A 24061-nucleotide genomic window follows, 5' to 3' on the forward strand; every position below is an offset into this window, starting at 1 on the left:
GGAGTCCAACATTAGATTTTTTTTTGTCTTTATTCTTAGGGATAATTTCAGAAACCTCCCCTGAGGTTTCTCATAATTTCACTAGCCTCCCCTAAAGTTTGCAAAATTGTACAAACCTCCTCTAAGGTTAAGGTTTTGATAACAAAATTAGTACAATTAGAAAAAGTAACATTAAAAAAATACTTTAAGGAGAGAGATGAAACTTATATTCCATAAATACCCCTTATTTTTATATATAAGTTGTATTAGTAAAAGAATAAAAATAATTAAAAGTGAAGAACAATTAATACACATATTTCACCACTCAAAAAATTCACATTTAATTATTAAATAAAATAAATAAGTAGCAAAACTACATTAATGATTACAAGATTTAACAAAACAGACCAGTCATATCTTTTAATATGATGTTTGTCAGCGCCCCCTTCTAACATCTACTCTATTATTACAGAACTGACTACATAACTATAATAATAAAAAAAAACTTGGAAAGCTGTAATTTTTGGGGATCCTGGATGGACTAATCAAGCAACGACAATTGCCTTCTTCTTTTCCTTTTTTTGTTTGGGTACATCAGAAATTGCTCTAACAACTCAATTGCTCGGTTGCATGGTGCATTCTATACTAATGTTCACATTTACATCTTTGAGTATTGAACTGTTGTTTAGGCCGCCTCCAGCGTACCACTTTCCAGAAACTGCTCTAACAACTCAATTGCTCAGTTGCATGGTGCATTCTATACTAATGTTCTCATTTCCATCTTTGAGTATTTTACTGTTGTTTAGGCCGCCTCCAGCATTCCGTGAAGGTTTCGTTGGGACTTGTTCCACTAAATGATGGGCCATCAAATCAGCAAAACCGTCCTTCCTATAACTCATAAATGCTCCCAAAGCTCCAAGAAAACCCTCGTGTCTCAAAAACATTGCTTTTGCCTCACCGTTCGACCTGCAGGAAGTCCATTCATGAGAAACAATAATGATTCGACCTGCAAGAAGTACATTCATGAGAAACAATGAACACTTCCCTAACGACGGAGCTTCTTGCAGCGTTGCAGCAACTTACGTTTTGAAAGAAAGTTCAAGCAACGAGATTAAATAGCAGGTACCAAAAGTTTTTGGGGTCAAGTTTTGAAGACAAGCAGGTTAGTTACCAGAAATTGACTGCCACAGAAATTGTGTCCATCGTGTAAGCATGACCCCGAATGAAAAACCCACCGAAAAATATTCGCTTCAGTCCAAAACGAAGAGCATTCAAGTAAGCAATCTGGGGGAAGAAATATTAAACACAAATCAGAAATTGTACAATAACCAACAATAGGACATGCAGTCATAACACTTCTTCTTCTTTTGGGTACTGTGTTTTTTTTTTTCCTGAAATAAAAAATTCTTTTCCAAAAATCTGACAGCCACAACTTGATATACATTGGTAACCATGAATACAGCAGTAAAGGAATATCTTCCAAACACAGCTCCAAAATTTGGTCGAGGTACTGTTATACCCTGCCTGACTTTACTTGGAGAATACAATTCAATCAGTAGCACAAAAGTAAACCTCAGAAAGTCATTGAACAAGCAGTTGCCACCATTGAGCATTCTCAGCAATGAAAAAGAACAATTGCGATGGGGCAAAATGTCACATTAAAGCAATGGAAAGATTTTTCTCAATAAAATGGCATTGTACCTACTTGATTAGCTGAGTGATTAACGTATAGGTTTAAGAGTGTGTAGTAGCCTCCGTGTTCAGGACTACAATATGCATTACAATTCCACCAAGTTACCATCTAAGTCTAACAGTCAAATAGTCTGACGTTGCTATCGTCACAAGACAGTTATCTATGGCTTGTCACAAGCGCTTCAGATTTTTAGTATCAAAAGAGAACCTATTTTGCTGCTTCTGATATTCAGCTTTTTTGCCTACAGAAAAGCTAAAAGCAGGTTTTAAAAGCAACTGATAACAGAAAATAGCTTTTTTAGAATCAAAAGCTAAATTTAGGTGTTAAGAATCATTTGCCAACAGGCAGTTAATTTCTTTCCCTTCTCTATCCCCCAGTATCCATCATTTCTTTTCTTTAAACGACAGAGAGAAATGAAAGGACAAAGAGGAAATGAATATGACCACTTCCTTCGAAACTAGTGAAGATGGCTCTTCTAATTTGGAACTGAGAAAAGAGCAAGGGGAATCTTTTTTGCAGCTAACTAATCACATCGTATGTAGCTAAAAAAAAAAAAAAGAAATACTATAAAAAATTGAGCATATGCAAAAATAATAATCTAATTACTATTTTTAAAGAGAAGATAAAGGTCTGATGAAGATAAATCAAGAGTTCTAGGAGAAAACAAACACGAAGCCTGTAATCTCTCTAACTTTCATGCATTGAACGACCTAAAAAAAGAAGACTTTGCAAGTCTCTTATCTCACCTGTCCAATATTGTTTGAAATCATTCTCAAGAGAGACCGTGCCACATCTTCAGGTTTGTACTCTTCAAGGTCTTTATCTTCGGAAACTGCCTTTCCAAAGCTAGAAGCAATTGCTGTGGAAGAAAGTCCAATCTACCACCATGACCAAGAAAAAAATGTCAATAGTTACAATTGTTGAAAGCCACAAGTAATCACCAAGAATAGAATTCAGAAAAGGTCAAAATATTGATTCTGTCTAGAGGCACTTTGCTACGAGCACGAATTACTTGCTTCATAATGTAAATAATGAAATTCATATTTTGCAGTGGCAATTATCACATAGATGCCCCATATCTTTGGTGACTATTCAATCCTGTCAAAATGGTTGACCCGTCAGCTGATTAGATAACACATTATTATAATAAGGCTAAGAGACATAAGAACCATGTACATACTCTGTCCAATCTACAAGGTATATGTTGCTCAAGGGCTATGCCAAGAACTCCAATTTTTGGGAATCATATTAGTGCATCAGTTTTTAGAGGTTCAACAACACAAATTTCTCACATAATTCTCAAGTTTCTTCAGACTCGAGATCTTCTTTCAATGAATTTGCTTAAAGCACCAAAAAAAAAATAGAAAAGACTATAGATAAAGCATTAAATACCTTGGAATAGTCCATTCCACCATAGATGTCTCCAACAAGCATATCTATTACTCGGTTGTTACCAGAATAACTCAACTCCAGCAATTCATCAAAGCTGAATGAAGATACAACAACGATTGTTGGGATGGATGATAACGAAAAATTACAGAAAAGCACCACCTTAAAATATCTACGAGGCCGACCTCTTGCACTTCGTCAAAAGTTTTCCCAGCCCCCAGAAGGTGCCACCTCCAACACTAGTTCCACTAACTCGCTCAAATTTCCCATCTCCATCAACCTAATCAAGTAACAACATGCAAACTAATGAGAAATTCAAAAGAAAATACTAATGAATTGAATGTTTAGCTGGATGGGACTTTCAGAGCCTGTAAGATTGCCTATTCAATCTTACACACGAAAGATGGAAGTCGCTCTGCCCTGATACATAAATGCAGATATTTACAATATAGAAGTCTAGCAAATAATGCTTTTGTCTCTTCAATTTGTATTTAAGGCTCCTTGTTGGACCAAAGACAAGAGGTCATGATCTCAATCGCTGTTTGTCTTGCTTTCAATATGCAAGTGAGTCTCAAACCAATCAGCTAATAATTACCTACAAAAATCCCAGAGAGTATACAGTTCATGTTTCTCATGAACTTTTATGTCTACGACTCTATGTTCCTATTACTATTTAACAGGATTTAAAGAGTAGCCTATTTGCAAATTCCTGCCATGTGACCTAAAGTGATCTAACCAAGTTGAAGGTCCAAAACTGAAATATACATGTTGTTGAGGAGGCTGTTACGTAACTCATCCATAAGTTACCATTTCTATTCTTCTTTCCCTCCACTTCAAAATTACTTCCTTCAGTTAAAGTAAAAATTCGCAATCATCATAACCTAGGGAACTCACCTTGATCATGCTAACACCGGACCCAATATTGACAAGGAGATAAGGGTATAAATCATTCTGATCAATCTGCACGTACTCCTTCTGACCATCCATGTATGTATAAGCTTCATGGCTGGCTGCCTGTTCAACGAGAGGGCAAAACAATTAATATGTGTGTCATCCAATTGTCTATGAAGCAACAAAGATATTCAACAGAACTGATGTGTCTATTAGCTCCCAGCACTCATGGTGAGGATGTCAATAAAGAAGGCTACACGTGATGATACAAATCAAAGAAGTCCAAAATCTTACAGTACAAGCTCAAGTAAGGTTAGCTGAAACATATAGAGCTTATAAAAACAGGAAATTATCCTCAATACAAACCACTTACTACAGATTGACTTAAGAAAAGAAATGGCATGCAAAAGCAAAACTATCAAGTATATGCATACACACTTCTCTTTTGTTACCTGAAAAAAGAATATTAATCATAAACATATCTTTGTACTCTAGGAATCCCACCTTAAGCAAAAAATTTGCACCAGCAACAAGAGAATTCATTTCATCAACCTTGTCCAGAGTCATTCCAAGCTTTTCTTTGAAGAGATCAGCAAACTTAAAAGCCCCACCTCCTGTAGCCTTTAAAGGAATTGTAACTTGTTATTCAATTAATCTTTCATCTTAGATGATCTCTTAGGACGAGGGGAAAAGGTCACAGTTCCATGCATGGTAGAGAGAGTTGCTTTACCAATATTTTGTTGACAATGTTGAACAGAAATTTTACCTTTATGATATTCTTCTCACTTACAGAAGCCCCATGACAATCCTCACCTGGATTCATAGCTTTCTGTTAGATAATAGGAACCTGAAGGTTACATCATTACATACCATGACATAACTGCACTATGAAAATAGGAGAAACTTCTTAAGCTATAAAAATTATGAGATTGCTGGCATGAATGTCAAACTATGTTTAGTAGCACGTTTCAGATAGAAACAATCCTACTTAAAGTACCTTTTATAATCTTGCAATCACAAAGCATGAATGACCTCAGACTCCGTAGTTATAAAGATTGAGATACTCTGAGGAAGTAAACAATTAAAGTAGAAAAGAAAAAGAGAGAACAATGTCTTCTTCAACTATTGCACATGCATAACACTATCACAGGGCTAACCTCAAATAACTTCTCTGAGCTATGTCTTCTTCCTTTGCCTTCATTATCGATATAAACATATCCTTTTATAAGAAAATCAAATCCAGCAATGTTTGACTTGACTTGCCAACACAATAGGATTTTACTGACCTATAACATCTTATTGAAACTGTTTCTTTGAGGCTTATAATACTTAATAGGAAAAGTTCAATATAAAATCCGTTAAAAGTCATTTTTATAATGAAAAATTTAACCTTCAAATTTGGATGTAAAGCACCTTACAAAAGATGTTGCCCACAGGCAGTCAAGAAGTCTTATACCTCAGGACCAAAGTACATCATAATGCTAAGACTATGAAGTGGTACTGGGTGTACAATTTACAGATGTAGTCATCATGACAAAGTACATACCATTCCGATGAAATTGCTTGGAAGACATAAATTCTAGGCACTCATTGATCTTGCTTGTTTCAAACTTCCGAAAGTGAAGCTTTCCTCCGAGGACTGAGCAATTTGTATTTCCATTAGAAAGTCCACAACTTTCCTTTGAAGACAAAATTCCCTGTTGATGCTCTGAGCCACTATTTTCTCCACAGAAGTACACCATCTTGATGAGGGAGCCTAGAACAAGTGAAAAAAAAAGAGCATTGATGATCATGTTGGCACCTTATTAAAAGGAAGAGTGGAGACAAGATATATCAATCCTAAGTGCTTAAAGCTAATTAAATTTTTGACGCCAAGGTTGATTTGCAGCGTCACAAGGCAGACTATACATGCTTTAGACCTTCTAATGCCAATTTAACTGATAGTACACATTAAAAATTGATGAATCTATGGTTCATATCCTTGAACATAGGAATTACCTGCTGTTCCTGTACAGCAGATATCACAAATGATGCTCTTGCATCTATAAATAATTGCAATGTCAGGTTATCAAATAAACTGGCTATAAGTTCAATTCCAGCTTTGCGGCAGCTAAATAGCATGGATCTATTTTACGCTGTACAAACTAAGAGCCAGTTTAGAAGCTTTTTGAATATAAAAATTTGGCTCTTTTTTGCTGGAGTGATCTATTTTGCAACGTCACACAATGAATATAATGCCAAGAAACGTTTTGTGCAGCAACCTCTGTCCTCATTCCATTTGCTATAATTCCCGAATACTAAGGATGTCATCTACCATGTAGACAAACAATTTATAGCACAATCTATTCTCAGTGAGAATCAAAGAGAACTCCTATAGTGAACTCCAGTCATGGTCAGGGTAGTAGCCCAGTGGCTGGATGCTTGCTCCATAATCCTAACGGTGAAAAGTTCAACGGTTGACGCCCAAGAATCAGACAAAGGTAAAGGAGCTACTGAAATTTCAGTTCCTCCATTCAAACTCTTGGAATTTTATTGACTGGCACAAGAACTTTAGCTCCAGGGACAGTAAGACAATTACCAGTACCTAGACTTCACACCTTCACACATGTTCCAGGAAAATGAAAACCCACGAATCCTATAACTAGTCTTTCAACGGTAATCGATCAAATAGTTGTGTGCATGAAATCATACGATTAAACACCCAACAGTTCGCAGTATCAAATAGATATATACACTTCTCGAAAACAGAAGATAAAACACAAAATCCAACCAAGAAGGAAAGTACAAGGAAAAACAACAAATCTCAAATCGAAATAAGCAGAATTCGAGCTTACCTCCGATATCAAGAGCCAGGTGTGATACTTGTTCGGCACATTTGTTCATCCCTCTCTCCTCGAATTCTCCTTCAGTTACTCCATTTCTATCCATTTTAAACAGAGTCAAGAATCAAAATTCCCTTATGATCTGCCACCAGCTCAATCTGCTCTATCCCTGATCAATTCTCCACGGATTTGGGAAATATATATATATATATATATATAAGGCATGCATAAAGCAATTTGTTCTGTTTTAAGTTGGGTTACCAAACTCGAATGCGGACTCTACCTAACACTAATTGGATATAGTACAGAGAAAACGATGGCGTGATGACCCAACATCCATCTTGGAGGCTTCCAAAAATATGTTAGTCAACAAGTAATAATTAATCGCTTTAATTTGCCTTTGTTTTCCAGCTGATGTTTTTGCCAGAGCAGTAATTATCCAGCCAGAGCGAGTTTTCTTTTTATGACAAAATTACCCCTTCAGAAGTCAGCATGCCTACGGGTCCCCACTCCGCACTCCCACTCCTGTAAGCATCTCCTGTTCTGCCCTTTTCATTCAACACTTTTGGCGGTTGCTTCACCGTTTCCTCTGCACCACCAATTAGTGTAGCCACCGCCTTCAACCCGCGTCCTAACCACCTTCAATCCTTGGTGTAACACACATTTCTTTAGTTATTAATTTTCACATTTGTTGATTGTTTTAATCACAAGTATTGATTTTGCACCTGAAAACAATTTTTAGCCGTTGCTATTTTTTTTAATCGAAAAGTTTTACAAATCGAAAATTCTGAACTTGTGACATCTTACTGATAATCCTTCTCATCTTATCATCTAATTTAATTATCCTCGTACCATTTAAAGAAAAGTAAATTCATAAAGGGTGCACTTTATCTTTTGAAATTGGACACTTTTTGTTTTTTTTTTTTATCTAATTTGGTATCGCTTGTCATATTTGAACCACATCTATACTCGATTGACATTCACGGATAAATATCAGATTTTTGGCTCCTTTGACTTTGTCTCTCTCTCTCTGTCCCCTTTTGGATTATTAGATGACTAGGGACTAATTTGTTCGTCTACAATTTTGGTGACCATCGTGAGTAACGACCCGTATTGTTTGTAGTCAGATGATGCGAGCTGAGGTTTATAGTTGAACACTTTTTTAACAGCTTCTTGGACATCCCACTTACGTTTGAAAAAAAAAAAAAAGTCTTTAACAGCTTCTTAGGGTCTTTAATTTTAATGGACAGACTATAATGACAAAAGGCAATTCTTTCTCATTTCATGGATTACCCTTCATCTTGACCTTTTCTAATCGAAGTTACCCTACAATTTTGGTGACCATCGTGAGTAACGACCCGTATTGTTTGTAGTCAGATGATGCGAGCTGAGGTTTATAGTTGAACACTTTTTTAACAGCTTCTTGGACATCCCACTTACGTTTGAAAAAAAAAAAAAGTCTTTAACAGCTTCTTAGGGTCTTTAATTTTAATGGACAGACTATAATGACAAAAGGCAATTCTTTCTCATTTCATGGATTACCCTTCATCTTGACCTTTTCTAATCGAAGTTAAAATTACGGCTTTTACAAACCTAAACCCCAGAAGAACCTCCAAAAGCCGGTAATTTTTGAAGGCCTCCCAGGAGACTTATAACTACCCAACCCAACCCCCCCAAAACCGATGTGGGATGGCAACCCCACAAGGGCAAGCCAGTAGGCCGGCCGCTGCTAAGAGATAAAGCCAGTATGGATTACCCTTCATGTTTTCCTATTTTTCACCCGCATTTGTATAACACTGTAGAGGTCATGTACTACTCTGGAATTTAGTATAAGTTAGACTATATGACTTTTTCAGTAATCGGTTTGTCCCCACCCCCCAACTATGTATAAAACCACAAAAGAAAAAAAAATATAAGAGCCCTGAAATTATAAGTCCAAATAAATAACCCCATTACTTTATTGACCGTTTAAACTTTGACCAAGTCAGCAAAACCATAGAATGAACGCCCCAAATCACGTGTCAGTCAAAAAGAACTACCCTCTTCCCTCTCTCTCTCTCTCTCTTTCCTTTTCTTCCTTCTCCCTTTATTATACTATACTACTACTAGTATATATAAATGTCGAGAGTGGAATCCTTCCTTCAATTTGCTTCAACTTCAGAGTAATATACACTAATACTTAGATGCTTTACTTAGTATTAATTAACACAGGCAGCTGCTTAAACACTATTAATTATTTAGGTTTGTTTGAATTGAATATTAATTATTTACGCACACACAAAACAAAAAGTAGTATAATTATAATTTTATTTTTTAATCACTTTATATTTCACATACATTTCATCAAAAACTATTTAAGTAATTTTTTATCCAATCACAGTTGTGCATCTGGGTTCACAAGCATACAGTCCAGAATACCAAAAAAAAAAAAAAGAAAAAAAGAAAAACTGGCTAAGCCAAAAAGTCAGTCTGAACTTTGATTAGAATAAGAGTCAATATTATTAATCTCAAGCTGCGGACTACTAGTCTACCACTAAACTTCTTTCAGAAAAGACAAAAAAAAAAAACCGAATGGAGCTTAACTTGACAACCCATGCAACCGTCTCTCCCTTAAAAATTTATCCCCTAATAAAAGTACGGAGAAAAGAATATCAATAATTCAAATTTTCAAGGACCAATCAGAATTCAGGATACAGCTTCCACTCCTGCTGCGCTTGCGCGGGAAAACACATACTCACGCAGGCTAACTAACAAAGGGAGCGGTCACTGGTCAGTGGAGCGGAAGAAACGATTAAGAAGAATGGAGGTCTCTTCCGTGCAAAATCTCTGCAAACATGTGAGTTCTAATAACCGTTTCTTCTGCGACGATCGTTTCCTTCCATCATTTCATCATATCAATGATGATATTTCATAATAATTTTTTTTGTTGTTGAAATTAACTTTTTTCACAGTTAATTTTCTGCGCAATTCAACGATGCCGGATGTCCGATGAGCTTTGCAGAATATCAATCGTTCTGAAACTTTGTCCAGAATTCAATCCTCCGCTCGTTCGAATTTCAGGCATCATTCTCGATTTCTCTCCCTCTCTCTCGCCGATCGATTACTGTTTATCTTTTTTTAGTTGTAATTTTCATTTCCTTATATCCCCATATTTTTGCTCAAGTACCGAAACCTGACCGTGATTTTTGAATTGGTCGCAGTTTTAAAAATAGTCTAAGTTAGTCTGATTAAAATGATTAAACAAGTAGCCAAAGTGTTGTTGTTGTTTTTTTTTTGGAGAGATTGAAAGGTAAATTGAACAAAGACTTGGCTAGCTTTAGTGTCCTTTCTTTTTTTTTTTGAAAAAAAATTGGAGTAGAGATTAGCGTGGTTAAACGACGTTTTTTTTTGTTTTGGGTTTTGCTATAAACAGTTTCTGATACTGGTGTTGGATGCAACCTGAAAGAGTTTGAAGCTCTAAGATATGCGACTAATCCTATATCTGCCAGCAAATTTGGTGAGTTTAAATGAGAATAACATGCTTGACATCCTTATTTCTCAAGTTAGTGATTTCTGAAGCTCAAAACTAGTTCGTCTTCATGTGACCGGACAATTGCCTGAAAAGTGGATTTGGTTTTTGGCTTTGCAGATGGAGTAATCACTATTACCACTACGGGTGAGTTCCGTTTTCTTAAAATGTTTCTTTTAAATGCTTGAAAGATAGCTTTGACATAATAATTACCATCAAACGCGTAATTACCAAGCGTCTTATCTAAGGGGAGGTATTTCAATAAAATGGACTATTTCAGATTCGAACGTGCTTGATAATTTTGACTTGGGCCAGGACTAAAAAGTTCTAGATACTTTGAAACTTCTGCTTAACATTTCTTTCAATCACTAAGGAATGACGATCAGCCAGAAGTAGTCATCGTCTGACCGATCGGCTCGGACACCTGCAAATGGCTTGAGAAACAAAGGGATGGAATGGCTAATGAAACCTAATTTCTTTTCTAGATTGATCTCAAGAAAGACATGACTCACATTGTACCTTCCTGAATTATCGGTAATTCTAAGCCAATGTATGCCACTTCTGCAGGCATTTCTGATAATGAAATCCATACTTTCAGCTTGAACATAAATGAAACCATCTCCTCAGGGAGGCTGACAAAGCTATCTTCAATTTCGAAATGTGGTGCAAAATTCAGGCATGCCATCTTCTATACCGTAGTTTCCTTTCTCTTGAAGACATTGTTCTCAATTATTTTCCTCTTCCTTTTGTTTGAATTCTTCTTGTAGTGGGACTGAAGCTGTGCTATCAACAGCTGAAAGTTTAAACGACTTGCAGAGTGACATAAGCTTATTTCTCCATAAGGTTACATTCTTTATGTCCATTCTTTATCAAGGAAGCTGCCTGCTTATTTCTGAAAGCATGGCATTGTGCGAACTGAATCTTACCTGTTATTCGCCTTATCTCTCTTATGGTTTATCCTGCAGATGTCCATGGTGAAATTACCTGTACGTTCCAATCACCCTTCTCAATAATTTGTATGTACGGCATCTGCGATTTTGTATTCTAAAAGAACGTTGCATGGTCATGTAATCATGAGCATATCATGGATTTATGCTGGTCAGATGTGCAAATTCCACTACTGGTCTCGGGGACAATGCTAGACTTGGTCCTTGAATCTTTCATTCTTATGCTTTTATATGATTAACTGATGTACTTTGAGTTGGTTGCTATCTCAATGGACACTGGCAATGATTACGCCGTTTGCAAATGGTACCGATATTTTTCTTCTATGACATTTATCTAACAAACTTATTGAAAATTTTCCTAGCTATGGTAGAGGTGTAATTTGCAGTTAATATATATTCAATGAAACTCGTAATTAATCCTGGAATCAGAACTTGTACTCATTCCATTTGTTCAGTTTCTTTTCAATCGCGCTTTACAATTATTTTTTTATTTGGTCCTGTGAGCATGTGATGTATAGGGAGGGAATTTGGCTGGCCAGGATATATGTCAGAGAAAAGTACTGCGGATTGCAACTCTTCTATCTTCACAAGAACCCCGGATGAATGTTGTTGATATTTTACGTTGGCCCATGCTAGATCGAGCTCAATAGGCCAGAGCTGCCTAGGGTTTTGGGTTTATCAGATGTAGTCATAATTTTGGAAAAACTGTATTCACTATAAATGTTTCAACAGTAAGCAACTCTTCAGGGATTTTCAACCCCTAGTGTCTTTCTCACAGTATTATATATTATAATCAGGTTTCACATGCAAATTACGGGATTACCCTGAAACCAGGCCCTTGCTAAGGCTAATTCAGCAGACCAGTTACAATGATGAAGTGACTTTTTTTTGCAGACAGTTGCTGTTGAATTATTGGTGGACAGTCTAGGTGTACGGGGTTCACAGTTACAGAGTTGTGTTCTTGCAGTTGACTGCAGTCCTCTCCCTTCTTCTGCCACAAACATTGAACGTCTGAAGTCAGGCCTTGAAGAATATGTTCTCAAGCATGGAAATAGACTGGAAAATTTTTGTCAATTATGCTTCTCAACTGCGTAAGTTTTTGAGAAATTCCAGCTTCTGTATGCTATAACCTGTTATGTTGTAGCTTTATGCCATTCAATGGACTGAATTTGATGGTTTGGAAACTCAGAGGTGTTCATATTCAGTTAAAGAAACAAAATTCTCTCCTAGTCAGCTATATTCAGGGCCATATTTCTGTTTTTCTTGTTACCATATTCATGACTTTAGTTTCATTCATTTTAGGTCAATTTTGACAATCGATTTCACTTCCCAATATGCAAACACTCTAAGGTTGAGTTTTCCACATACAGGAACTTTTTTGGGTTCCTTCAGTATGTATTCTCCTTAAACAAATTTGAGCTTTGAATACTATTGTTGGTAATGACACTTACGCCCTGAAGAAGCAGTTTTAGAGAAGAAAAGGAGTTTGTATTCTTTTCTGTGTCAAATCATCACTCATCTATTGCTTTCCCCTGTATTTGAAGATTAATTTGAATGATACTGGTTTGTCCTAAAAACTTTTTTCTTTTGGTGACAAAGAATTCTCAAGAATCAAGTTGACCTAAAATTTTTTCCTGTACATGCATTGCTAGAATCCAAATTTAGCACACAACATGTAAACAATATAGGTATCCTATTATGGTCCAGGGAACATCTGAAGGTTGGAACTGGCATGGCTAAAAGGTCAGGTACAAGTCAAAGTAAAAGGCAGATGATGGAAGCTGTCGTTGTTATCAGTGAAACATCAGAACCAGCCTTTCCTGCCTGTTGCAGGCCCTCTGGCAAAAGAACAGAGGTTCGTCATGATCCATGTTTTGCTTCTTTGGTTGGTGCTTCTAATAAGGAGACTTAATCTTATTCGTTTTTCAAGAAATGCTTTGTAACAGTGTTGTTGCTGCAATACCCAACATGCATGTACATGTCATGCTAGTTTTGCTTAAAATTTATGAGAAAATAGGTGGGTAGGGCTATCTGACATGTTTGCAAATGCTTCGCTGGTAATTGTTGAAAATGATTGCTCTTCACAACTCAAATGATTACCATGTCCAACTCAACTTTGTCAGCCAGTATTTGTTACTTGAGGGGAGTGTGTTGTTTGAAATGGTTCTTGTCAAAGTTCTACTAGATGTGAAACTCTAGGAGGGAATGCTTATGGTTTCTTAGCTTTCTGTCCCTTCTTTTCCCCCATTTTCTGACAACCAAATTATACAATCTATTGAAATGGGCAAAGATTTACAAAGTTTATCTTCTTAATTAGGCAACAGAAAGTGAAAAGGATTTTTATGGTCTGTCTATGACATAATGCAGCTGTCGGTGCCAAAGAAATGTAGTATGCTAGCTTAATGATGTAAAATCTCCTTCCTATGTTATAAAAAAATAAGTTGAACAGAAAACCTATTAATGCATTTGTGTTTGTCTGGGTTAACGTTTGATGGTGAATATCTTTCTTCAGGTCTTCTTTTTTAAGGACTTCACACCTTGCTCAATTCCCCAACCATCTTTGGATGCATTGACAAGCATCAAGTGGAAAGATTATGGTCTTACCCTGAAGAGGATTACTGATCAAGATGATATTGCACTTCTGGAATGGGAAAACCTGCCACCAAACTTCCACATTGACATTGCCCTCCACAGTTACCATAAAGAATATCCATTGTAGTCTGCTAAAGATCTGAGGATATTTCACCATTTATTGTGATATCTATATTTGGCATATTTTACACGCGTCTATTTCTTAACTTGATAAAAATGTCATGATGGTACCTAGCGCAGGTAACAGACAAGCAGACAAAACATTCACCAGAAAAGCTCTCAAGCTTGCGCTCTATGAACTGAAAGAAACCAATGATAAGGCTCTTCTAAGTTCTCATGCACTTAAGGTATGTTTTCTCCTCCATTAGGACCTCTGATTGTATTGCTCTTCTAGAAACGTATTCAGTTTTTCCAATAACAGCACAATGATAACCTAGACTTGACATCGGTAAATTTTACTGACAATGAAATCTTAGACTTTACGTTGGTAAATTTTACTGAACGAATTCTTATTGAGTTCCTTCGAGGCCATGACCGAATTAAATCTCAATCCTAATTTTTTATTTGGCATAACTGTTTCTAGTGGAGTGCTTTTGCTTCTAGAGGCTACTTATTTAATGACTTATGTGCATGCTTTTCATTGTCAACAGCTATTCTTAAAGACCGAATTTTTCTTTCGTCAGTTTCATCAAATTTTAAGCTAATCTAAAAGCTTGTTGCCTTTCTTCAGATTTGCAATTATGCACCTGATCTTGCGAAAACAATTGCTGGCCTAGTTTTGTCATCATGTGACATCAACTTCAAAAAAGAGTGCTTCTCTGTTCTTGGATTGCAATGCCAAAAACTCGAGGCAAGTGGCCTTGAAAACTGCATAAAGGACAAGATACTATCAGCCATAGGTTCAAATGACAGAAAGGCCCAACGAACCAGAGAACCTGCAGCTATTCTTTTTCAAAATGAATGCTTCCAGTTGGACTTCCAAGACGAAGATTATGAAGATGGTGAGGAAATGTTTAGCTCCTTAAAGTTGTAGAGAAATTTGAAGCCAAACGAATCTTGATTTTGTGACCCGCAATCTCCCAAATTGAAGTCTGAGATCGACTGTCTGCCTGTTTTTACCAGTGGCAATCTTTTTCATTTAATGCTTTCAACTATGCATTCCTTGCCACAGTGGTCTATGATATATTTCACTGATCTTTAGTGACTTTTCTCTCTAAAAATCCTGAGGACATATTCGGTCTACTATGGATTACTGGGGATAGTGGTGATCAACATTTTTCAACCCAGACGATGGGACAAATGTCAACTTCTCCCGGTTTACTCTGCTGATTCTGACATTCTGGATACTATCTCAGTAGTGGAATTAGGCCCTATATCTTCCAAGTATGACAGCTTCAGCTGCCCGTTTTCTTTGTATAATGTCAAAAATGTCATTTTCGAAGCTAAAATATCAGCATATATATTTTCATGAGACTTTCGATACACAATTAAGAAAGAGATTATTTGATTGCGATTTATTGGTGAATTACAGAGAAATTACACGCTCCTTTTCAATGCTAGATATTTATTTGGTTGTGATATAAACCAGCATTGAACTACATATATGGCCAAAGTATACGGTAAAGCATAGGATTGATTTGCACCAATGTTGGACACACACTCCCAAGTCTTTGGATTTACGCTTATTCTAAGCTGCAGAGGGAGCTGGGACGTAGGATAATGCAGGCTCAGGCATGGAGGCCATGATTGATGGTCTGGAGAAGGTCTCTTCCTCTGGGACAGGGTCTTCAGCCTTGAAGTCAAGGGAAGCATCATTGTAGACATCCCACCATTTCTGAACTAACATCTTGATATCTTCTCTGTCCATATTAGCTTCTTTGCCTGTGTACCTCCATGGTTTTGATCCCTATTTCATTGAATAATACCAGATAAATGTCATAAAAGTTAGCAAGGACTATCGTTCATTGCTGCCAATAGATAAAAAGCGTGCATATATAGGGGAATTGCATACCGCAGCGCAGTAGTGAACCACTTTAACTTCATCGAGTTCCACGTTCTCCGGATGGCGCCAAAGCATCGCTAGAACCAAATTGTACGCCAAAGAAATGGGTTTGTACGTAGTTTGGAAGAACATGTTCAAGAAATCCTGTTCCACATCCAGGTAGAAAAATTGTACCATCAGTATTTAAAACTTGGTCCGTGGTGCATGAAGTATGGATTCTAGTTCTTGACCTTTTCTAACCGAAGTTAGAGCTACGATTTTTACAAACCTAAACTCCAGAAGAACCTCCAAACCTAACCGAAGTATGGATTCTAGTTAAGACCACGGAAAAGGTATTAAGTGGTAGTCAAATTAGATAGTCAAAGGAGAGAGAATAAATGGATGTGGCCGCAAAGATGTATCAGACCTGCTCTGCAAATAGTGTTGGCGGAGTGATTTGGAGAGTTTCAAGCAGATTTTCGTAGGTCAAACGGCTGGGCTCAAAGACAAACATGCCAGCGTTGAAATACAGAGGAGGAGGTGAACCCATATCAGCTGGCCAGGTAACTTTGTCCGGGCACTGTTGGCAATATCCAATGGAGTACTGTGGGGAATTACTCCATGTCTTCTCGCAGAAGCAATCCATCACTGCATAAAAGTATCCATCTGCTGCGTCAAACAGATGGTCGATGTTGTCATAAACTTGGATGTCTGCGTCTAGGTAGATCATCTTGCTGTACTCCTCAAACTGTCATGACCACAGTTATTTGATTAGTCACTCCTAATAGTAACCCAAATATGATTGCTCTAAAATACAAAACAGAAATGCTAGAACGGCTTAAACATAGAGCTGTGGATTAAGGATTACTGTAACATATTATAGCATCACTCCTGATTATATAGATAGAGTGTGGCGGTGATGGTTTTTTTCTTTTATTGTTGTGGTGAAATAATGAAATTAGGATATAAAAGGATATTTTCTGGCTTTTGCGTTTCTCAGCCTTTGTCTTGGGGCTTCTTTGTTTCTTAAGGAAGATTCTATCTATCAAGTGCAGGTCAAGCTTAACCTAAGCTGATCCAAGTGACATGGGCCATAGAAGATTTTGGCACACAAACAGGAAGCAGAAACAGATACGCTTCACTGAGTCATGATACCATAGGCAGGCAATGGCTATGCACACATCTGGTAGACCTATTAGACTAAGACTTGAAATGTTTTTCAGGTTTACTTACGTTCCATATGCGGAGCTTGGAATAATTGATGACATAGTAAGCCATAGCAAACTGAATCTGATTTTCAGGAGGGTAAATGGGCTCAATTTCACGAACAATGCAACCCTGTGACCTTAATATTTCCCGATGTTCCTCGGGAACATCTGGGAGGATGGCAACCACAAGGGGGTAGGCACTGTTAACCTTCCTCAGACCTTTAGCCAATCCAACCACTCCTTTCACGTAGTCACCATTTCCAGCTAAAAATGTAACGTACGCTCTCTTCGAGTAGCCTGTGTTGCTGAGTGTTGAGACTTTCCCTGCGGCGGTGAAGGCTTCTGCGGGTACTTCTTGAGGGGCCATGGCTAAGCTTGATGTTGTCGGGGTGGATGGGAATGCTTTTCGAGGAGTGTTGGGGAAGTAAATTAGCAAAAACCTAGGAGGAGGAGGATGCCTTCGTTGCTGGGTTCATCAATGGCATCCTCAGCCTCCTTAAATAGCAAAAATAGGAATCTCACATGCAGCCTAAATGAACCATAAATGAAATTCATAAATAATTTATTCTCCTTTTCCTTTTCATTTCAGGAAAATATAAATTGTCTAAAGTCATGGGTCATTGTTAAATTTGACAGGAACGAATGAATGACGACCATTTTTTGCAGCTCACCTTACCCTTATAGGATTTGCTAGAATGGAGCCAATGAGGGAGAGTCAATTGCAAAATGGTCATCGTATTAAAGTCTTTTTCGCATTTAGTTAATTCTTCCTAATTGGAAATCGAGGGTAAGGAAATGACAAGGCTCTGGAGTGGATGTCCTTGTCTTCGGAATATTTATTAGAAAGATTTTTTCGGGTCTGATATCTAAATTTAAAATCGGATTTGGGAGTCAATAGATATGTGATTGGATCAAGAAAAGGAAACACAGGGGGCGTAGATAAACTATGCTTCGATGTCGTGAAAATTACTACACCCTATACTATGGAGGCTTTCATCTTGTAGCTTAAGCACGGCAATGAAGGAAAAAAACACATTCCCTTTTGCGCTTGATGACTAATGAATCTAGGGATATGATCATATACATTGATTATTCAGTAACAACAAATTATGCATTAATCGCACACTTTCAGGTCAGATCCATTCTCGCAATTATTTCGTCTTATTTGTTTTTCTTCCCTTCCCCTAATCCGACACAATCTTTCTTTTCTTTTCGTTATTAGTAAAAGAAACCCACCGGCTTGGAGAAGCTGCTACAATTTTTTTTTTTTTCGAATAATAAGAACAGTTTGTATAATAGCCGAATCTAAGGAGAGGAGGAGAGGAAGCCACAACTAGTGATCGGAGAAAGGCAATGATTGAACTTTTGATCTCTTATTTCCATCAAGACTTTGAAAACGTTTTGGTGACCAACAGCCCAAAAAACTGCTAGAATGACGTCTTGGAGGAGCTGCTAGAATGCATGTTAAAATCCATACAGGAAAAACTGCCTGACCTATGATGCTGTTGTGAGCGATGTCACATGTTGAAACAGTCTTGAATTTGCTTAAAATATTGAATATTTTAGCCTCAAATTTCCAAGCTTTTTTAAATTTTTTTGGGGGCGTTAATGGAAGTCACTGACCTAGAAACTTCTTTAGAATACCAGAAACTCCCAATTTTTTGTAACCAAAATAAATGAAAAAGCAAAGAAAGAGGGCCGGCCATCGACCTCCGGAACTTGTAGCCCATATAATCGTAAACGCATCATTCTTGTATTCTAAAACATAGAAGATCGAGACTCAACACCATCAATTTGCTTCTTTCTCAATTACCTTATTTATATTACTATTATCCTTGGATTATTGGAACATTTGCATTAAGAAAGTGGCAGTGCTGAATTTGAAGAACTGAGCGTCCGCAAGAACCAATACAACGAACAGCAATTGAAACCAACAAAGGAAACAAAAATTAGGTATTGATGTTGCTGAAAAGCAATAATCACTTCGAGGAAGAAGAGTTCAACATCTGGACGCAGACCATGCAGTAAATGGCTACCAAGCAACAGGGGAAGAGGGAGAAGGCCAAAATTTGCAGGCGGGAGAATTTCTATGGAAATTGTGCAGATGGCAATCCCAGAAGCTTGCATGTTATGATGGTAATGACAAACGCGAAAAGGGGATTCTCTGCGTCCCCGAGGTGATGATAATCAGGTAATGCGATCAAATTCTCGATATCGATTTTCAATATCTTATCAAAATATGCAAGAATTTGGAATTTAATCAATCATTCGGAAAAACAAGAAAAATCTCAATGAATTTAGCCTGCATGGTTCCTTGTTAAATTTTAGAGTATAAATTAAGAAACAACACAACACTTGTAATTCATAGTGAAAATAAAAAAGAAAATAGCTTATTAACACTCGTATTGAGACTCGAAAAAATGAATTTAGATTTTTTATTAAACTACTCCGTATATATAAAGAGTGCAGAAAACAACTCTACACAAATCCCAATATGATGTACAAAACTCAAACAAACATAAACTAGTCAAAAAACAATAAATATGGAACTATGTTTACAAATAGACTCATTGAACAACTACCTTCAAAAATCTGCAGTAAATTTGCATATCTATGTATCAATTATGATCCATCAAACTAAGGTAAATTGCAAGAGTGGAATAAATTAAGGCCGTCTTTAGCACATGAGGTCCATGGTTCGCGAACCATTATGTATCAAAATTAATTTCCTTTTTAGTAGATTCGAAGGGATTAGAAAGAATATACAAATATATACATGGGAATCATTATCATTATTATTATTTTTAAATTTGTCTTTCAAGAACTTAACATCCCAATGATGAATAACCAGATGAACGTTTGGGTGGAAACTATCACGAGCGATGATTAGGATTGAAAGCGTGGAGGTCTATCCCACCGAAAGGATATTCGTAAAACGTTCAAATGATTGAAGAGAATTGTAGAAAGATGATGGCAATCATTTTCAGAAGAATATACCATCAGCTTTATGAACAAGTTGGATCCCTGACCCTGACTGATGTTCTCGATTCCTTGTCCTGCTCCAGCTTTAGCTACCGTTCACAGAGTCCAAAAGGTCTCTCAGCAGGACAGATGAAGAGGGATTCTTTCCTTAGTACCCACGGCATGTTTTATGATTCAGCCACCATTGTTCGACATGCCTCCTCGAAAGTGCTATTCCCTCAGTCTTCTTCAAGGGTCATTGCATTGTTTATCGTAAGTTTCTGATCTTATTTGCTGCAAAATCAATTCAGTTAAAACCCCATAGATCGTGTTAATTCTCTTCCATATGAAGAAAATAGCTCAAAGACCAGATAAAAGAGCTCACTATTTGCTTCCTACCTCCTTAGAAGGTATATGGTGGAGAAAAAAAATGGTCTCTGTTGGAAGTACTTCTAATTCCCCAGATTGGTGTATAAACGAGGAAGTTGCAACACAAAAGTAAGTGCATTATTTTTATGTAACTGAAATACAAGGCAATTATTTATCTAAATAAACAACAATGAATGAAAAAAGTGAGAAGAGCCAACTAAAGAAGAACAAGGAGGTCGGGAGTCCAAGGCTGGGCTTCGAGGTTAGCTTAGTATAAACATGCTGTTAATTGGATGTATAACAAAAAGTTAATTCTCTCCTCGAGAAACTGCAGGTTTTCAAATCAATAATTCTCTCCTCGAGAAACATACATGCATGTTTAATGTGTTGCTAATGGAATCACATCTTGGCCTTTACCGGCCACAAAAGAGAAGCCCACTTAGAACAAAATAATTGAGGGAGTGCTGATTGAATACTACTTCGTTGCGTTTGGATAAACATGTCAGAATATAGACACATTTAGATTTACTTAATGATGCTTTTGCCAAAGATTTTGAAAGTGCGAGAAAAAGAATGAGTTAACTTTGATAAACAATAAAAAATGAAGTGGCAAAAGAGCAAACCTCTTTTCATCTAGAGTTTGACGGTAATTATTCAATATTATCCAGTTGTCTAAAAGATAATGATAGGTTTGGATAAGGAAAGAAAAAGGTTAAACAAGAAATTAAACTGGACCAACTTAAAAAATTCATGAAAATGTCTAGTGCCTCGTATACTGACACCTAAAAGGTGGTAGACTCTTTTTTTTCTTTTTTTTTTTTCTATGGATGGGCCAAAAAATTACGTCGTTATGTTTATTCAACTGAAATTATAGGGAACCCACTAATAATAATAAAAAAAAGGACCTTCGTTGTAGCTCTAAGGACGTCGGGGAAATGATTTATGAAAAAGAAAATACTTTGGTGGCAAATTATTCACAAAATGAGTGCTAGTGCCCTACACCTACAGGAATTTTTAAGATGTAATAAATGATCCGTAGTTGACATTAGACCGACTTGGTATATATTAATCGTACCTTATGCAATACTATTTGGTTACATCAATGTTAAGATGCATCACATGTGGTAAAAAAAAACTGGGAAATGTTACCTTTTGATCATGTGAAATAGACAATAATACTCCTATTAGTTGATGAACTTGCAACTGTCCCTTTTAATGAAATTGTAATTGAAATGAAAAATAAGGGTTCTATCAAAAAAAAAAAAAAAAGAAGAAGAGTAAGGGTGTTTTTATCCATTCACACGAGTAATGAAGTGAAAAGAAGTGTCGCTACCAAATAAGGGAGCAGCATCCAAATTTCCTGAAAAAGTTTTGATTCATCGTCAGCCAAAACTTATTTAAAATGAGTGGTATTCAGTCACCTTTAGCATAAATAGTTGAGCCTCTGCAGTAGTTGCAGCGTGATCTTCGCGAGGAATCTAATCCATTTAGCTTGATGGACAGCAACTTCAGAATTGTCTCTAGTTCAAATTCTTCAAGAACTTGTGTTGGGTTTCAAGTAAGTAATTTGTGATGCATTATCAGATAGGATTATGACGGTGATTAACGAGGGAGTTTGAATTCACACACACAAACACATAATTTGAGTTCTGCACTTTCCACGAAGCAAGAATCTTATCAGTGGAGAGGAAAGACCAATCTGGAGAAGCAAAGGACAAAAGATTGAAATTATGATGGAAAACTCCATGGTGAACAGATGATGATCTCCAGGACCTGGTGGAGAGGAAAGGACAAAGATTGGTAAAAGAATGGGTGGGAATATGGAGCAATCATAGAGTGCGTACGTACAGATTAAGGAGTAGGATTCTGTATCCAAAATGTACTGTACCAAAGAAAGAAGAAACTACTGGGAAACATTACAATGAGTTGGAACCACAGGTTGGCACTTGGGCTCCAAGTGTCAAACTCTCAGTTTGCGAATCTTTTCAATCTCAAACCTGAGAGGTGAGAAGACGCTTCGAGATTTCCAGATACTGGTGGTCCTTGTGGGATGTGGCAGGAGCTAGACAGAATTTTTTTTTGGTAACGAACAAGTGAATTCTCAGTTGTCCATTGTCTGGAATTTGGATACATATGTTGTTGAAGTGCATGCTAATTAGGACCAATCTGGAGAAGGTCACAAATGGGAAGCTATGTACTTACCTTTTAGTATTATCCATTTCAGACACAAAAACATTTGCGTGAAAGATGAAGATTTTAGGATTTGACTTAATGTGGTATAGTTGTCTAAATATGCTGAACATAATTGTTGCTCAGCCAGTAGGAGTATGATTGACTTCGTTAGAGTTTGAGAAATCAGAAAATCGAGAGACGATGCAGGTTGGAAAAACTTTTAGCCACAAAAAAAAATATAACAAGAGTCGTAAGAACATTAGTTCTTCTATGGATCTTTTTATGATAGATGAGTTTACTAGAAAAACGTATACAGAAAGAAAAAAGAGGGAAAGGACAATAAATGATGATTATAAGCATAACGCAAGACTGGGTGAGTTGAATACTTTTTCATTGGTTGGTTGAACAATGCTCATGACTAGACAGACTCGTGAAAATTCTTTTTTTCTTTCGTTTTTATTTTAAAAAAAAAAAAGAGTTGTATTTTGGTTTTATGTGTTGATATTTTGAGGGACAAGTTACAAACCGCCAGATTTTCAAGTGGACCGAAACATTTTGACTCGTTACGAGTATACTCTTTTGCACTCATGCATGCAACTGAAGCTTTTGAGGGTTGAAGGTAACTGCAGCAGAAAACAGCATTCTTGGGGGCCATTTGTATTTAGTTCGAAAACTCTAAAGTCGACAAAATTGTAGTGAATAAGTTTGGCCTTCGCGAATTGTGGCAGCAACTTTAAAGCACAAATAATGAGTACGTTTGCTCATGTCTCTCCCGATCGAAAGGAAAGCTCTAACCACACGACAGTGGCTACTACTTTCGTGTGGTGGTGGCATGCTTGTCATTTGCCAATCGTACTTCTTTCTAGTCTTATGCACTCATCCCTCTACTCCATTTTCAATACATATGTGTGTGTGTGTGTTGGACTACACTAACAAATTCTAGATGTGCAATTTGAAAACTTTTCAGTGTTAGTGCAAGTTTTTACAAGTCTATATTCATTTGATATTTCATCAAGTTCGCTATTACAAAGGCTATATCCTTTCCTACAGGTCTTCAAGTTGATTAAACTGCTGGAGGAGTTGAAGTTTTTAGAATTCATCATTTTAAATTTTCTCCTTTATCATTATTGTTAGATGCTGTAATTACAATTTCGTGTTGAACTTTGAATTTTTTTTGACAATTCTAACATATTCGAGCTTTATCGTAGATTAACCAAATGTTTAATGTGAAGGGACAAATGCTAATAAAATATTGTTCTAAATTCTACCATCATAAACTCTTACAGAAAAAAAGAATACAAAAACTCTTACTAATCAAGCGAATACGTGCTTTGGTTTACTTCAAATCCGGGACTTTTTGGGGGAAAATCAACAAATTTGGTTACTCTGTTGCAATTCCACCGCTGCCATTGCCAGCTTATGATGGTTTGCACCTACCTTTGATATAGTACAGCATATCCTTACCTTTACTCCTAAAGGACCATGAACAGCGCTCAGGCCGCTACGAGCCCAAACTTATTGCCACATTCAAAACGACGAAAGAGACGAC

At 36.8% G+C, this 24061-nt stretch overlaps 3 protein-coding genes and 2 long non-coding RNA genes across 9 annotated transcripts; 2 read left to right on the top strand and 3 right to left on the bottom strand.

The window, feature by feature from the left end:
- Window positions 1-295: 295 nt before the first annotated feature.
- Window positions 296-7272, bottom strand: LOC113719607 (pantothenate kinase 1-like). Of its 5 annotated transcripts, none has more exons than XM_027244849.2 (10): window positions 6787-7270; window positions 5499-5708; window positions 4719-4765; window positions 4457-4573; window positions 3956-4075; window positions 3247-3341; window positions 3065-3158; window positions 2419-2550; window positions 1151-1263; window positions 296-945 (listed from the first exon to the last, which is right to left on the bottom strand). In XM_027244849.2, exons 1-10 carry the CDS (start codon window positions 6878-6880, stop codon window positions 711-713), a joined length of 1257 nt encoding a protein of 418 aa, XP_027100650.1. In that variant the 5' UTR covers window positions 6881-7270; the 3' UTR covers window positions 296-710. The 5 variants fall into 5 exon arrangements, with proteins under 5 accessions (XP_027100650.1, XP_071928751.1, XP_027100651.1 ...); XM_027244850.2 differs by having other exon boundaries at window positions 754-1057; window positions 6787-7272; XM_072072649.1 differs by having other exon boundaries at window positions 754-985; window positions 6787-7271.
- Window positions 7273-9420: 2148 nt separating this feature from the next.
- Window positions 9421-14942, top strand: LOC113717864 (type 2 DNA topoisomerase 6 subunit B-like). Its single transcript, XM_072072430.1, has 12 exons — window positions 9421-9610; window positions 9726-9834; window positions 10187-10270; window positions 10403-10429; window positions 10850-10958; window positions 11050-11125; window positions 11248-11268; window positions 12124-12320; window positions 12937-13084; window positions 13742-13936; window positions 14040-14168; window positions 14552-14942. Exons 1-12 carry the CDS (start codon window positions 9575-9577, stop codon window positions 14852-14854), a joined length of 1434 nt encoding a protein of 477 aa, XP_071928531.1. The 5' UTR covers window positions 9421-9574; the 3' UTR covers window positions 14855-14942.
- A 366-nt stretch (window positions 14943-15308) lies between these two features.
- On the bottom strand, window positions 15309-17488 carry LOC113717865 (galactinol synthase 1-like). The gene is made up of 4 exons (XM_027242702.2): window positions 17036-17488; window positions 16230-16550; window positions 15833-15967; window positions 15309-15727 (listed from the first exon to the last, which is right to left on the bottom strand). Exons 1-4 carry the CDS (start codon window positions 17375-17377, stop codon window positions 15509-15511), a joined length of 1017 nt encoding a protein of 338 aa, XP_027098503.1. The 5' UTR covers window positions 17378-17488; the 3' UTR covers window positions 15309-15508.
- A 1182-nt stretch (window positions 17489-18670) lies between these two features.
- On the top strand, window positions 18671-20273 carry LOC140021077 (uncharacterized). Its single transcript, XR_011825055.1, has 2 exons — window positions 18671-19201; window positions 19862-20273. It is a non-coding gene; the product is annotated as an uncharacterized lncRNA (long non-coding RNA).
- LOC140021078 (uncharacterized) lies at window positions 19991-21597 on the bottom strand. Its single transcript, XR_011825056.1, has 2 exons — window positions 20371-21597; window positions 19991-20265 (listed from the first exon to the last, which is right to left on the bottom strand). It is a non-coding gene; the product is annotated as an uncharacterized lncRNA (long non-coding RNA).
- Between the last annotated feature and the right edge of the window lie 2464 nt (window positions 21598-24061).

The sequence above is a fragment of the Coffea arabica genome, chromosome 11e, assembly GCF_036785885.1.
Source record: "Coffea arabica cultivar ET-39 chromosome 11e, Coffea Arabica ET-39 HiFi, whole genome shotgun sequence".
Classification (NCBI taxonomy): Eukaryota; Viridiplantae; Streptophyta; class Magnoliopsida; order Gentianales; family Rubiaceae; genus Coffea; species Coffea arabica.